Source organism: Eschrichtius robustus, chromosome 1 (genome assembly GCF_028021215.1).
Source record: "Eschrichtius robustus isolate mEscRob2 chromosome 1, mEscRob2.pri, whole genome shotgun sequence".
Taxonomy (NCBI): domain Eukaryota; kingdom Metazoa; phylum Chordata; class Mammalia; order Artiodactyla; family Eschrichtiidae; genus Eschrichtius; species Eschrichtius robustus.
Genome location: NC_090824.1, coordinates 34858944 through 34871165, shown reverse-complemented (window position 1 = coordinate 34871165; position 12222 = coordinate 34858944). Strand labels below are relative to the sequence as shown.

The 12222-nt window shown below is 36.3% G+C and overlaps 1 protein-coding gene across 2 annotated transcripts in view; it reads left to right on the top strand.

Moving 5' to 3' along the window:
- Positions 1-12222, top strand: part of GPHN (gephyrin) — a 632089-nt gene that overhangs the window by 537229 nt on the left and 82638 nt on the right. For both annotated transcript variants that reach the window (XM_068543944.1, XM_068543950.1), the window contains 3 exons: positions 3701-3756; positions 9451-9570; positions 11102-11160. In XM_068543944.1, the coding sequence (XP_068400045.1) occupies positions 3701-3756; positions 9451-9570; positions 11102-11160 (235 nt within the window). The remainder of the gene's footprint in view (positions 1-3700; positions 3757-9450; positions 9571-11101; positions 11161-12222) is intronic.

Here is a 12222-nt window from a genome sequence, read left to right as displayed (position 1 = left end):
TATTCAGCAGGTACTAGGAATTTCCCTGAGACAAATAAGCAAATGATTACAAATACATTAGGAAGCCATAATTAGAGTTATTTCAGGAATACACTGTGGAAACAAAAGAAGAAGTAGGTGACTCTTGAGGGAAAGGAAGTCAGATATGACTTCCTAGAGAAGATGACACTTGAGCTGAGTCTTAAAAGCTAAGAAGTCTTTAACCAGAAGGCAGGGAGAAGAAAAGGACACTCCAAGCAGTGAGAGTAGCATATGTTATGGAGCTGAAATATGAGTCATCTTGGTATTCTCAGGTACTCCTGAGAGTAGCTAGACTATAGGATAGAGGGAGGACGTGAACCAGAGCCTTTACACATATTGTTTTCTTTAGGTGAATATCTATAGATGAAGCATTTTCATTTCCTCTCTGTCTCTCTCTCTCCCTCTCCCTCTCCCCCCATCTCTCCCTCTCTCCCCATCTCTCCCTCTTCCCTCCACCCCATCTCTCCCTCTCCTTTTCCTTCTCCCTCTCCCCCATCCCCACATATTTTTGCCTACTTAGCTCTTCCTCATCCTTCATATTCAAATCATAAATGCTTTTATCAGGGTGGCTTTCCCTGACCCTCCAGTGTAGTTCAGGTACTCTCAGTGTATGCTCTCATAAAACCGTGTTCCTTTCCTTTAGAATGGTTTTCTTAATTTGTATTTATATACAAATTTGTACTTATATACAAATTTATATGTTCATTAATGTGACTATTTGATAAATATCTATCTCCCTCACTACATCGGTGGCTTTAAGAGTTTTGTTGTCACCACACCCATAGAAAGACACACATTAATACATTAGACATCACAAACCAATGATATACACATACATATATAACATATACAATGCATATAAATATATATGCATGCATATATATAAACAAAAATAAGTTTCTGGAAACAATTTTCACCTTTACCATGTGTGATGAGATATATTTTCTGTTCTTTTTCTTTACAAGATGATTTTACAGCCCACCTCTATTTGTGATCTAGGGTTTGAAAAACATGCAACAGACTGACACTGCATTAGAATAGAAACAATATCTAGTTTTACTCTCTACTCTGTCCCAGCATCTAATATAACACTAAGGGCACAGAAGACACTCAGTAGAAATTTAGTGAATGAATGAAAGGAATAAAAAGCCTTAAAAGGTATTATTTTTAAAGTATGGTTATTCCCATTTTTATCAACAAGCAAACTGAAGGTTAGAGAAAGTTTTAGTAATTTGCTGAAAGTCTAGAGGCTAATAATAGGCAGAACCAGGATTCAGATACAGCTTTTACTCTAAAACCATGCTAATTTTCCCTTGAGCAAGAAGTAAAAAGAGAAAACATCTAGGTTGCTTATGGGAGGTGGAAAGCTGGTAATATCTCTAGCAGAGAAATAATCAAAAATAAGTTTATTCAGATTTGAGATGCAGTTAGTACAGAACTCTGAAAGATAATTGACTTTTTAATTTTCTACAGTAAGAAAATTATGATTAACTTTAAAATACTGCAAAAATAAGTGTGGGGATAGATGAAACAAAATTGGTAAAATGTTGATAATTGTTGAAGCAGTGATTTCTATGTCTGTTTTAAATTGTTTCATTAAAAAAAAAAGAAGAAAGAAAAAAGAACCCATGAAAGCAGCATAAGAATACCATTGCAGGAAAACTACAGTATTCTCTTTCTTACAAACACTGAAAATACAATAGCATTCCAAAAAACACCAGAAAGCCAGGAGTTTATTAACTGAGACAATGTCTAAAAAGCACAAGATAACAACATCTAGTAAGTAGAAGGCACCCAATGTTAATTTTTTTTCCTCTTCACATCAGGTTAACCAAAGCCAGCTGTGCAAAAAAGTGACTTATTATAAACGGTATTGTATATATAAGGCTTTAGAAAAAATACTGCTTTGGGGCTTCCCTGGTGGCGCAGTGGTTGAGAATCTGCCTGCCAATGCAGGGGACACGGGTTCGAGCCCTCGTCTGGGAAGATCCCACATGCCGCGGAGCAACTAGACCCGTGAGCCACAACTACTGAGCCTGCGCGTCTGGAGCCTGTGCTCCGCAACAAGAGAGGCCGCGATAGTGAGGGGCCTGCACACCACGATGAAGAGTGGCCCCCACTTGCCACAACTAGAGAAAGCCCTCGCACAGAAACGAAGACCCAACACAGCAAAAATAAATTAATTAATTAATTAATTTAAAAAAAAATACTACTTTGTAGTCACATAAAGAATAAATTTTTTTTTTAATAAATGTAATCAGGCTACATGGATTCTCTTATATCTGGCTTCTTTCTTTCTTTAAATTAATTAATTTATTTATTTATTTATTTTTGGCTGCTTTGGGTCTTTGTTGCTGTGCACGGGCTTTTCTCTAGTTGCAACGAGCGGGGGCTACTCTTCGTTGCGGTGCACAGGCTCCTCATTGCAGTGGCTTCTCTTGTTGCGGAGCACAGGCTGTAGGCGCGCGGGCTTCAGTAGTTGTGGCTTGCGGGCTTCCGTAGTTGTGGCTCACAGGCTTCAGTAGTTGTGGCTCACGGGCTCTAGAGCACAGACTCAGTAGTTATGGCGCACCGGGCTTAGCCGCTCCACGGCATGTGGGCTCTTCCTGGACCAGGGCTCGAACCCGCATCCCCTGCATTGGCAGGCGGATTCTTAACCATTGTGCCACCAGGGAAGTCCAAGAAACAATAAATTTTATATCTCCTCTCTAAAAGAGGGAAAATACTTTTTATTATTTATCAATATGACTGCAAATATGATTAAAATATTCATATAAATAGTGTTATCTTTGCTGTGTATGTGCCCCCAAACCCTTGCTGTATGCCGATTACAAGGAGATAATGGTCATGATCATGAAACTCATTAGGTATGCATTGCCTTGCCAATAGTATTGGTTTGAAATCCACGTTGTATGTGAAGAAAACCCTTTTGAATACATTTACCTCCAGGAATATTATTTCATCCAGCCATTACTATACTGTATATAGAAAAAAATTGGATGAGAAGTTTTTTCCATCTCAAGTCTGAAAGTGTTTCTTCCAATTTAAAAATAAACAGTCAATGGGAATTGTGATGCAGCACTGCCTGTGTATTTTGATTTAGAAACAGCATTTTGATCCATCATAAAAAAAAATACTGTATTGGAAATTCAGGGACTGGGGTTTTAGTCCTACCTCTACCACTAACCAGAACTTGTTAAAGGTACTGAACCTGTTCTACCTGAGTTTCTTCATTCTGTAACTCATTTCCTTCAAGTGTCAAATGAAGAAAAGAATATATGTTCTTCCTACTTCACTTGCTGCTTCATATATATGTCTCCATGAGTGTGTACACACATACAACACATACATACCCATTTATTTAGGACGATAGGCTAAAAGAACTTCCTATTAAAAAGTGCAAGAGTGGAAATTATGGAACAACAAGAAAACTATCACCAGAGACACCAAGAAAAGGCACAATCTGGACCACTTCTATTGTTTCTTGTGAGTTGTGGATACCAAAGATCAAACTAGTAATAACAAAGCCCTCTTCTAAACTAGGAGATCAGAAAAGTATTCCACTTTCCTGAAGCCTTATCTGATCATTTGAGTCAAGTTTTAGAATTCCAACACTAGGTTCTTATTCTTTGCTATAGGTCCATTCTGATGATTGTTCTTGGTTCTGTTCATCTCACAGCTGCCGATGGCCCAGGAGATCGTTTCATCATTGGGGAATCCCAAGCTGGTGAACAGGTGAGATTCATAAGCCTGAAAGGCCCTAAAGATTTTAGTTTCATGGACTTTCAGCTTCTAATTCTAGACTTCTGCCATTGTTGTAATGGAAATCTTAGAGAAGGATTAGACAGGTTATCAAAGAGATGAAAGGATGGTTCCCATGAGAAAGAACCAAATGAATTATTTCTTAACTGAAAGCATCTGCATCTATTAATATACAGCATGGTGTTACTGGTATGTCTCAGATGACATGCCCCACAAGCATTTTCCAGCCCTGTGATTGGATGAATCTTTCTTCTGGTATAAACATTAATGTTTGAATAGAGCTACAATTTCTAAGTGGTCTTTGCAGAGTTTTCCCCAACTCGTGTTACATAAGGGTAATTTAGAAGAAGCAGATTATTTAATCTTTCTAGCTAATCATTTTGATTAATTTTTCTCATCAGGGGGCTAACCAGAGAACAGGTATTTCTTAATAGAAATGAAGCACTAATGGGCCATGGTGGAAGTACAATAGAAGTCCTCCTAATTAATGCTTTGGATACCAGGAATTGGTCATTTAATTGGAAATAAGTTACAAGTGGGAAATTATCTTTTACTTTTAAAATAAATATAAATGTAACTTAAATAAATGAACATTTATTTGTCAGTAATTTGATGGAGAGCCAAGGCTTTTCTTTTAATAAGTATCTGCTATTTGAACTTCTCTTATACCCAAAAGGCATTATATGTGATTTCAAGTTTTAGTTTCTTTAAAGTGGAAAAAAATTTAAGGCCTTTGCAAAGTATCTAAGTATAGAATCCTTCTAGATTTTTATTACATTTTTATAATTTTTTTTTCAGTTGCTTCACCCATACCTAATTTGACATCAGTTCTTTTTAGCAGCCTTTTTTAAATGAATTTTTCCAAAGGTTTAACTTAATATTTATAGGAAAAAAATAACTCCTTTTACACTCATATATCATTGGTTTATGTAATATTTATTTAAATAACTTAATTCAGTAGCACCTGTTGCCACAAACTGGTACAAACAAGTTTGGGAGCAAACTCAGTTGAATCTTAGGTGTACAAGAGAAGAGTCTAACAGTTTCAAACAAAGTGTGCTGTAGGCATCATTACGTTCAATAGGAAATAGAGAGCATATGTTAATCCAGTGAGTTTTGAAAGTTGGTTAAAAGAGCACCTTCCTTATTGACTAGAGCCAAAGGGAAAACCAACGCACTTTTCTCTTCTGCTACCACCAAACACTCATAAGGATTATATAAAAATAAAGGAGGAAATAAATAAATAGAGCAGTTTGAACAAAAGCTATATCCCACGCCTTAGCATGTACTCCCGTATGTACTAAAAATAGAGAGGGGTTGAGGAAGTATATAGGAGAAGGATGGTGCCAGTGGTGGTAACCCTAGCTGCCTCACCTCTACATCCAAGCATTGAGGAGTACTGTGTACAGGTCTCTGAAGCTAAGCCTGGCACTGTAGTAATTAGATCCTTGTCCATGCTGTGCACAGGCTGGTTTTGCTCTTCAGGACTGTTTTCCTGACAAAAAGAACAACTAGACCTTGGTCCCTTTTTTATAAATAACTTGCATTATGACCTCATAACTTACTTGACCTCTTGGTATGTGTATCCATCAGCAATGGACATACAAAGCAACCATTTTTTTTAACAAAGCCCCAAAATATCAATTATTCAAGGAGTACTTCTCTGATCTTCAACTGAGTCTATCCAACATTTATCAAACATACCTACTGTTCGTACCAAGAAGCACTGTGCCAGGTTCTAGGAATATAAAATAGATTAATACATGATTAATACTCTTAACAGTTTACATCTAGTGGCGGAGCCAGAGTATAAACAACTAAATATAATACAGTATATTAAGTGTTAAACTAATGCTGTCAGTCATGTGCTATGGAGCACAATAGAGAGGTTGAGCATTTTGTCCTAGAAGGGCTAGGCAGATGACATTGGAGCTGGGCCTAAGAGAGTTTTACAAAAACAGAAACAGAAATGAAAAAGGAACATTCCAAGCAGAAAGAACAGTATAAGTCAAGACCCAGTGGTGTTTGAAAAATTGCGTGGCATTAGGAAATTGCAAATAGTTTGTGGTAGTTACAGCCTAGAATACTTAGGCATAGGTAGCAGATTGTTAAGAGCCTTATGGACCCTTAAACTTTATTTACTAGTTAAGACTTCCAACTGATAACAAGGAGCACAAGAAAAGTTGTGAAATTAAAAAATTGCCAACTTCTTGTAAGTTCTCATAAAAGTTTGTTGGGAAAAAAGATCAAAACTATATAAGAAAACAGGGTTTTTCCTCAAGTTACCTGTGATGTACTTTATCTATAACTGATGTATCATACACATACACTCTTTACAGCAATCTCAGGGATCTTGCAAGAGCCAAATTGCTCACTTATTGAAAGTAAATACACTTGAGCACTAGGGGACCATTGCATACACTGAGACAGTTATTTACAACATGGTTTATTGGTGTACCAAAATACTTGATCTCAAATCACTTATAGTTTGGTCCTACTGGTTAGCATTGGACACTTTCAATTTCAGTTGTGTAATTATGAAGTGCTATCATTGGACAAAGTTCAAAAAATCCAACTCAATATCTCTATTAAGGAAAAATCAAGATTTTTATAGTTTTTACTTTATATAAAGTATATAAGGTACCTATATCAATAAAAAGAAAAAAAGAGTTGGTAGTCTTAACAATCTAAAGGAAGTACTTCATTTATTGCTAGAGTTTTTCCAGTTGATTCAATTCAATTGCAGTTTATATGTCTACTCTAAGTAGATATATAAATGTCTTTATATATCCAGTAATATCTTTTACATTAGATTTAATATAAGTGAGCTGGTGGGAATCCTTCACCTACCACTTAGAATTACTGGTTTTGGAGAGGAGCCAAATTTTTTATTTAGCAGCCACACAGAAACACTTCTTTAAAGTTGGTTTAAGCCAAGAAGTAGAGAAAATTACAGGTATAGCCACAGTAAAACTTAAAGTAAATTTACATAATATGGTACGTTGAATCAGACTAAATTGAGGGAGGGCTCCAGGCTAACACACTTCAGCTTAAGAAGCAACTACCCTGAAACTCACTTTGGGAATCACTTTCTGCCTTAGCCAAAAAGGCACTTTCAGGGGAAAAAAAGGACTTCTTTAGACCTACATTAAATATTTTTATTGCACAGGCTCAGAAGATAGTTTTGACGTTAGCACCTTTACTGAAAAACACATATATCAAAACATTAATGCTTTTCATCAAAAATCACTGCACTGCAAAATGGTCATGTTTAGTGAATTAAGAGATGCACCAGATAATAAGTAGTATCTGCGGTTGAAAAAAAATTAATGCATTGAGGACTTCCCCAGTAGCTCAGTGCTTAAGAATCCACCTGCCAATGCAGGGGACACGGGTTCAAGCCCTGGTCCAGGGAGAGCCCACATGCCGCAGAGCAACTAAGCCCGCGCCCCACAACTACTGAGCCTGCACTCTAGAGCCAGCTAGCCACAACTACTGAGCCCGCGTGCTGCAACTACTGAAGCCTACGTGCCTAGAGCCCATGCTCCACAACAAGAGAAGCCACTGCAATGAGAAGCCCGCGCACTGCAACAAAGATGCAATGCAGCCAAAAATAAAAATTAAAAAAAAAAAAATTAACGCACTGAGCCCTAAGCTTTTTTTTTAAATTCTATGCATTATCTTGGTAGAAAATTGCATTAGAATGTAACAATTCCAAATAAGCCTGAAATGTCTTTTATTCAAATAACATAATAAGGGGATATAAAGTATGTAGTTCAATGCCAGATTTGATCCCAAGAACCTTTCTCCAGTGACTTGTGGGAAAAAATCAGTGAGAACACTGGAATTGTAAGCCAAGAAGGGTTACATGCTTCATGTAGTTGTTGTGGTAATGAGATCATGCATACTTATTCATTCATTCTGGAAATATTTATTGACTACCAACTTTGTGCCAGACACTTTCTAGGCTTTGGGATGATAGAGCAATAAATATGTCTGGAAAGAGGGTGATTAAAGATTAATGAAATGACTCTACCCAAGATATAGACAGGATTAAGGGAAACTAACAAAGGAATGTGAAGCACTCAGGTACTAGCAACAGTGAGATTTCATTACTACCTCTAGGTCTGAAGGGGCAAAGGGAGAGAGTAGTACCTAGACCTGGGAGATTGATAGCTATGGGAGAGGTCCACCTCATAGGAGCTGTGGCATCAGTAGTAGAAATGACATACCCATCACCAAACTGCAGCCCAGCAGGGAAAGGGCAAAGGGAATAAAAATTGTACTTCTCTCTCTCTCCTACCCTCTGATCTCTTGTTGGCCCCTCCCGTTGGCTGAACCTAACCAGAAGCCAGAGTGATGGGAACCTGGTTGAAACAGTCCATAGAGGTTGGCCTTCTGGGCCACAGCACAGGAAAATGACGATGTGATCTAGAGAGGCAAACAGAAAATGAAAATTTCTGTCTTTATAAGGCTTATATTCTGGAATATAATAATGCACCTAACACTGAACCTAGCATAGATTGAGTATTCAATAAATATTAGCTATTGGTGGTATTGTTTACAGCAATAACATTATGGAAATAAGCTTTTTAAGGCTTTTCTAACAAATAAATTTCCAGTTTTACTTTGATTGTACATCTAGTGGAAGGGTATTTTTCCTTAATCATTCCCTAATTTTTGTAATGTGGTAAAAAATGTATAACATAAAAAGTACCATCTTAACCATTTTTAAGTGTACACTTCAGTAGTGTTAAGAATATTCACATGTTGTAACCTAAAATTTTAAATACCTAAGAAGCAGATGTCTTTGGAAAGATATCATTTTTATTGGGGAATTAATGTTATCTCAGAATTTTCTTTTTGGGGAAATCTAAAGCATTCCTTTTCCCAAATCTGACCTAAATCATGGCCCATGACAAGTGACTCTTCTGAGGCCAGATCAAACCTATTAGATGGAGCTGACAGAAATATGATTTTTCCTGTGCTGGGAGGAAGTGTGCAGGGTAGGTCCTGTAGTCAGTCTCCCATACCATTCATATGAGAGCTCAGACAATAAAAATCTTGAATATAATATTTAACCCAAATCATTACAGACACTGGAATCATTTTTAAATGATTTAATTACATTTGTTAGACTTTTATTATTAGTTGTAAGGTGAACTAGTATATTTTATAAAGATTTTCAAGAGCAATAATTAAAATAATTTTTCTGGCTTGCCTTTATTTAACTAAAACATTGGTTAATAAAATACTATAGTTCTCAAACATCAGAACTTCAGTAAATGATCAACATGCTGGTTTTTCATAATTGTCATTCATAAAATCATATTGCATGGTATTTTTTTAAAGACTGTCAAATCACTTTACATATATTAAGAAAATTCCCATTGAGTGAGAGACAGTAGTGGCAAATATAAGTGATAGTTCTTCAAAAGGAAAGCAGGGCACCAAGAAAGACATCTAATTAAGTCATTACTTAAGTCAAATGAAAGCCTCTTTGGTGTAAATATATCTGTTTGTGACTTTTATAACATTTTCCCAAAATGAATAAGACTGTAAGATTTTCCTTTTATGGTTTGTTTCAAAAACTGTCACATCTCCTGCAGACTTTTCCTTTGCAGCAGTAAAGTAAATCGACTCTTTCTTGCATGTTTGTTTTTCTAGCCGACTCAGACAGTAATGCCAGGACAAGTCATGCGGGTTACAACAGGTGCTCCAATCCCCTGTGGTGCTGATGCAGTAGTACAAGTGGAAGATACTGAACTGATCAGGGAATCTGATGATGTATGTCATTACCAGGTCTTATGGCTCCATTCCTATGGCAGTATTATAAGTCATGCCTATTTTCTGCAATGTTTATGAGATTAGCCCAATTTTTTTGGTTATGTTAGAACCTTACATTGTAGTGTATAGTAAATAAGGAACTGCCTTAGGCTTGAAAACCTTTTGTTATAGGAGATGTTTTTATGATCATTACTGTGATTACAGCAGAATTTGAGCCACATTTGAGCCAAGAAATTTCACATGCAAGCAAGGAAAGAAACTACCTCAAGATAGAAGAGCAGAGATATTAACTGTTGACTTACCATCTAGCTGAGAAACTTGTTCATCAGGACTAGCTTCTGATAAAGTGTGAAGGAGATTTTAATAGAGAAGAATTTAACAAAGAACACTTGGGCAAGTTCTTGAATATTTCACTAAGCCAAGCATTTAAACCAAATGACCCTTTCAGCTCTGGTTTTCTATAATTCAGGAAAATCTGTGCCGCCAAATTACAGTCTGGAAACATTAAATTTATGTCAGTTCCCCCTCTATTGCCTAAAATAAAGGACTCTGTTCTAAGTAGGCCTTTATCTCACTGAAACTAGTGGCAATTATTGAAACCAGAGGATCAGTCACTAATAAAAGAATAATTTCAACTGAGGTTTTAATGACTGGCTATCTTACTTGTTTTGAGAAGAAGTTTAAGATATCTTATATTTTTAAAGTTAGAATTAATAACAAATATATATTCCCCTCGGCTGGGTATATAGTAAAATTTGGCCATGCTGAGACACACCCTCTTTTCTTGATTTGGGGATTTTCTCTTTAATCACCTTCCCACAAGTAAGGCTTATAAAATTCAACTCTTGGCACACAGATCACATTGCCCTGCTGTTAAAACTGTGCAACAGATTTATTGGCATCAGTGAAGCCAGCAGAGCATTGAAATCCAGAACACATGCCTTCACAGACTCTGACAGATGACAAGACACAGTTCCAGTGTCACAATGTTATTCACAGTCCATAAATGTAAAAATGATGGTCACCATTAATTTATAGAAATCTACTACCAGATAAACTATAAGTCCTTCACTGAAATTTCTGCAGGTATTTCAGAAATACCTGCAGGTATATATGCAAGGAACCTTGGCATAGTATTGAACCCATGATTTAGAAGAGACAGGTTATCTCCACGCACATTCACTGTATCTATTAGGGTAGCCATCTTTTTTTTTTTTTTTCCCTTAAGAATGCTGCTTACAAAGTAAGAGTCAGTATTTGAATTGGTACATTTTTTAAAAGCATGAGAATCAGTGAAAATGTTTGTTTGTTTATTTATTCATTCATTCCTTGACATCAAACCTGATTTTTCAGGAACCTGTGGTAGAAATTCATCATGTTCAAAGAGTTTAGCAAAGGCTTTTCTGTTCCTCTCTATTTTTATATATTCTGGGCCTATCTGATGATGAAAGCATCTGAGTAGCTAAATTCTATTGATCAAAATTCAGTTAGATTGTTCTGTTTGAAATTACATGATTTGCTCTTATTATAGGGCACTGAGGAGCTTGAAGTACGAATTCTGGTGCAAGCTCGGCCAGGCCAAGATATCAGGTAAGTTCATAACATATAGAATGTATAGCCAACTTTTATTTCTGCCATGATCATGAACTCAGGAGAGCATGGCTATTATAAATTCACAGCTCAGTCAGTTAACCATTAGCTTTCAGGGCTTTTAACAAGTAGCAAAATTAATTTTCTGAATTCTATATCCCATGTCTGCCCTCCCTACTTTTTTGTAAAGTTGGTAAAGGCAAATGAAATATTCAAAAGCAACATGAGAAGGAGGCAAAGTCATGAGCCTACATAATCCACAGTTAATCCTCCTCCTAGATAATCCAGAATTACCCATCCCTACCCCTTGGTAATCCAGAATTTGATATTAACACAGATACTTTCAGAGTTGAGTATTTATATAATTAGCTGAAAGCCCCTCCTCTATTGACTGCCAATAATAATGGAATAATGTATTACTGTTTATATACAAAGATGAGACTACTGTCTTACCATAAGTAGTGTATATATGTCAAATGATTTTTCTTACAATTGAATATGTTTGCCCTGATTCTATTAATGCTAATTTGCTCAACATTTTGTAACAAAGCTACACTTCTCCAGTTCCTATGGCAGCAGGCCAAGGTGAATGGACCTCTACAGCCACAGAACTGGACCAACCTAAGTGGTCTAAATGGAAATTATCTCCATGACTGTAACCTCATTAGCATTATTCTCCTAACCACAAAGCTAACAAGCTATGGACATGGCATTAGATATTTTCATGTAAATGCTTGCCTTACATCAAAGGAAGATTGCAATTGGTGTTTTGGACTGTAATGTGATACAAAACAATTTATAAAATAATTTTCAAACATGAAGTAACATATTCCTGTTTAACAGCAATAGATACAAATCTATTTCTGTCTTCTGTTATGTGATTTAATTTTTTTAATTAAAAAAGCATAGAGTTTTTAGAATCTCTTCGTTTTAGTATTCTGGTCCTGCCTCATCTCTTGACTTTTTCCCCCTTGAGTGTCCTCCTTCTTTAACACTAAAGTTTCCTCTGAGTTGAGAAAATATTGTTCTTAGTCTTACTGTTTATGGTTCTGCTTTGACTTT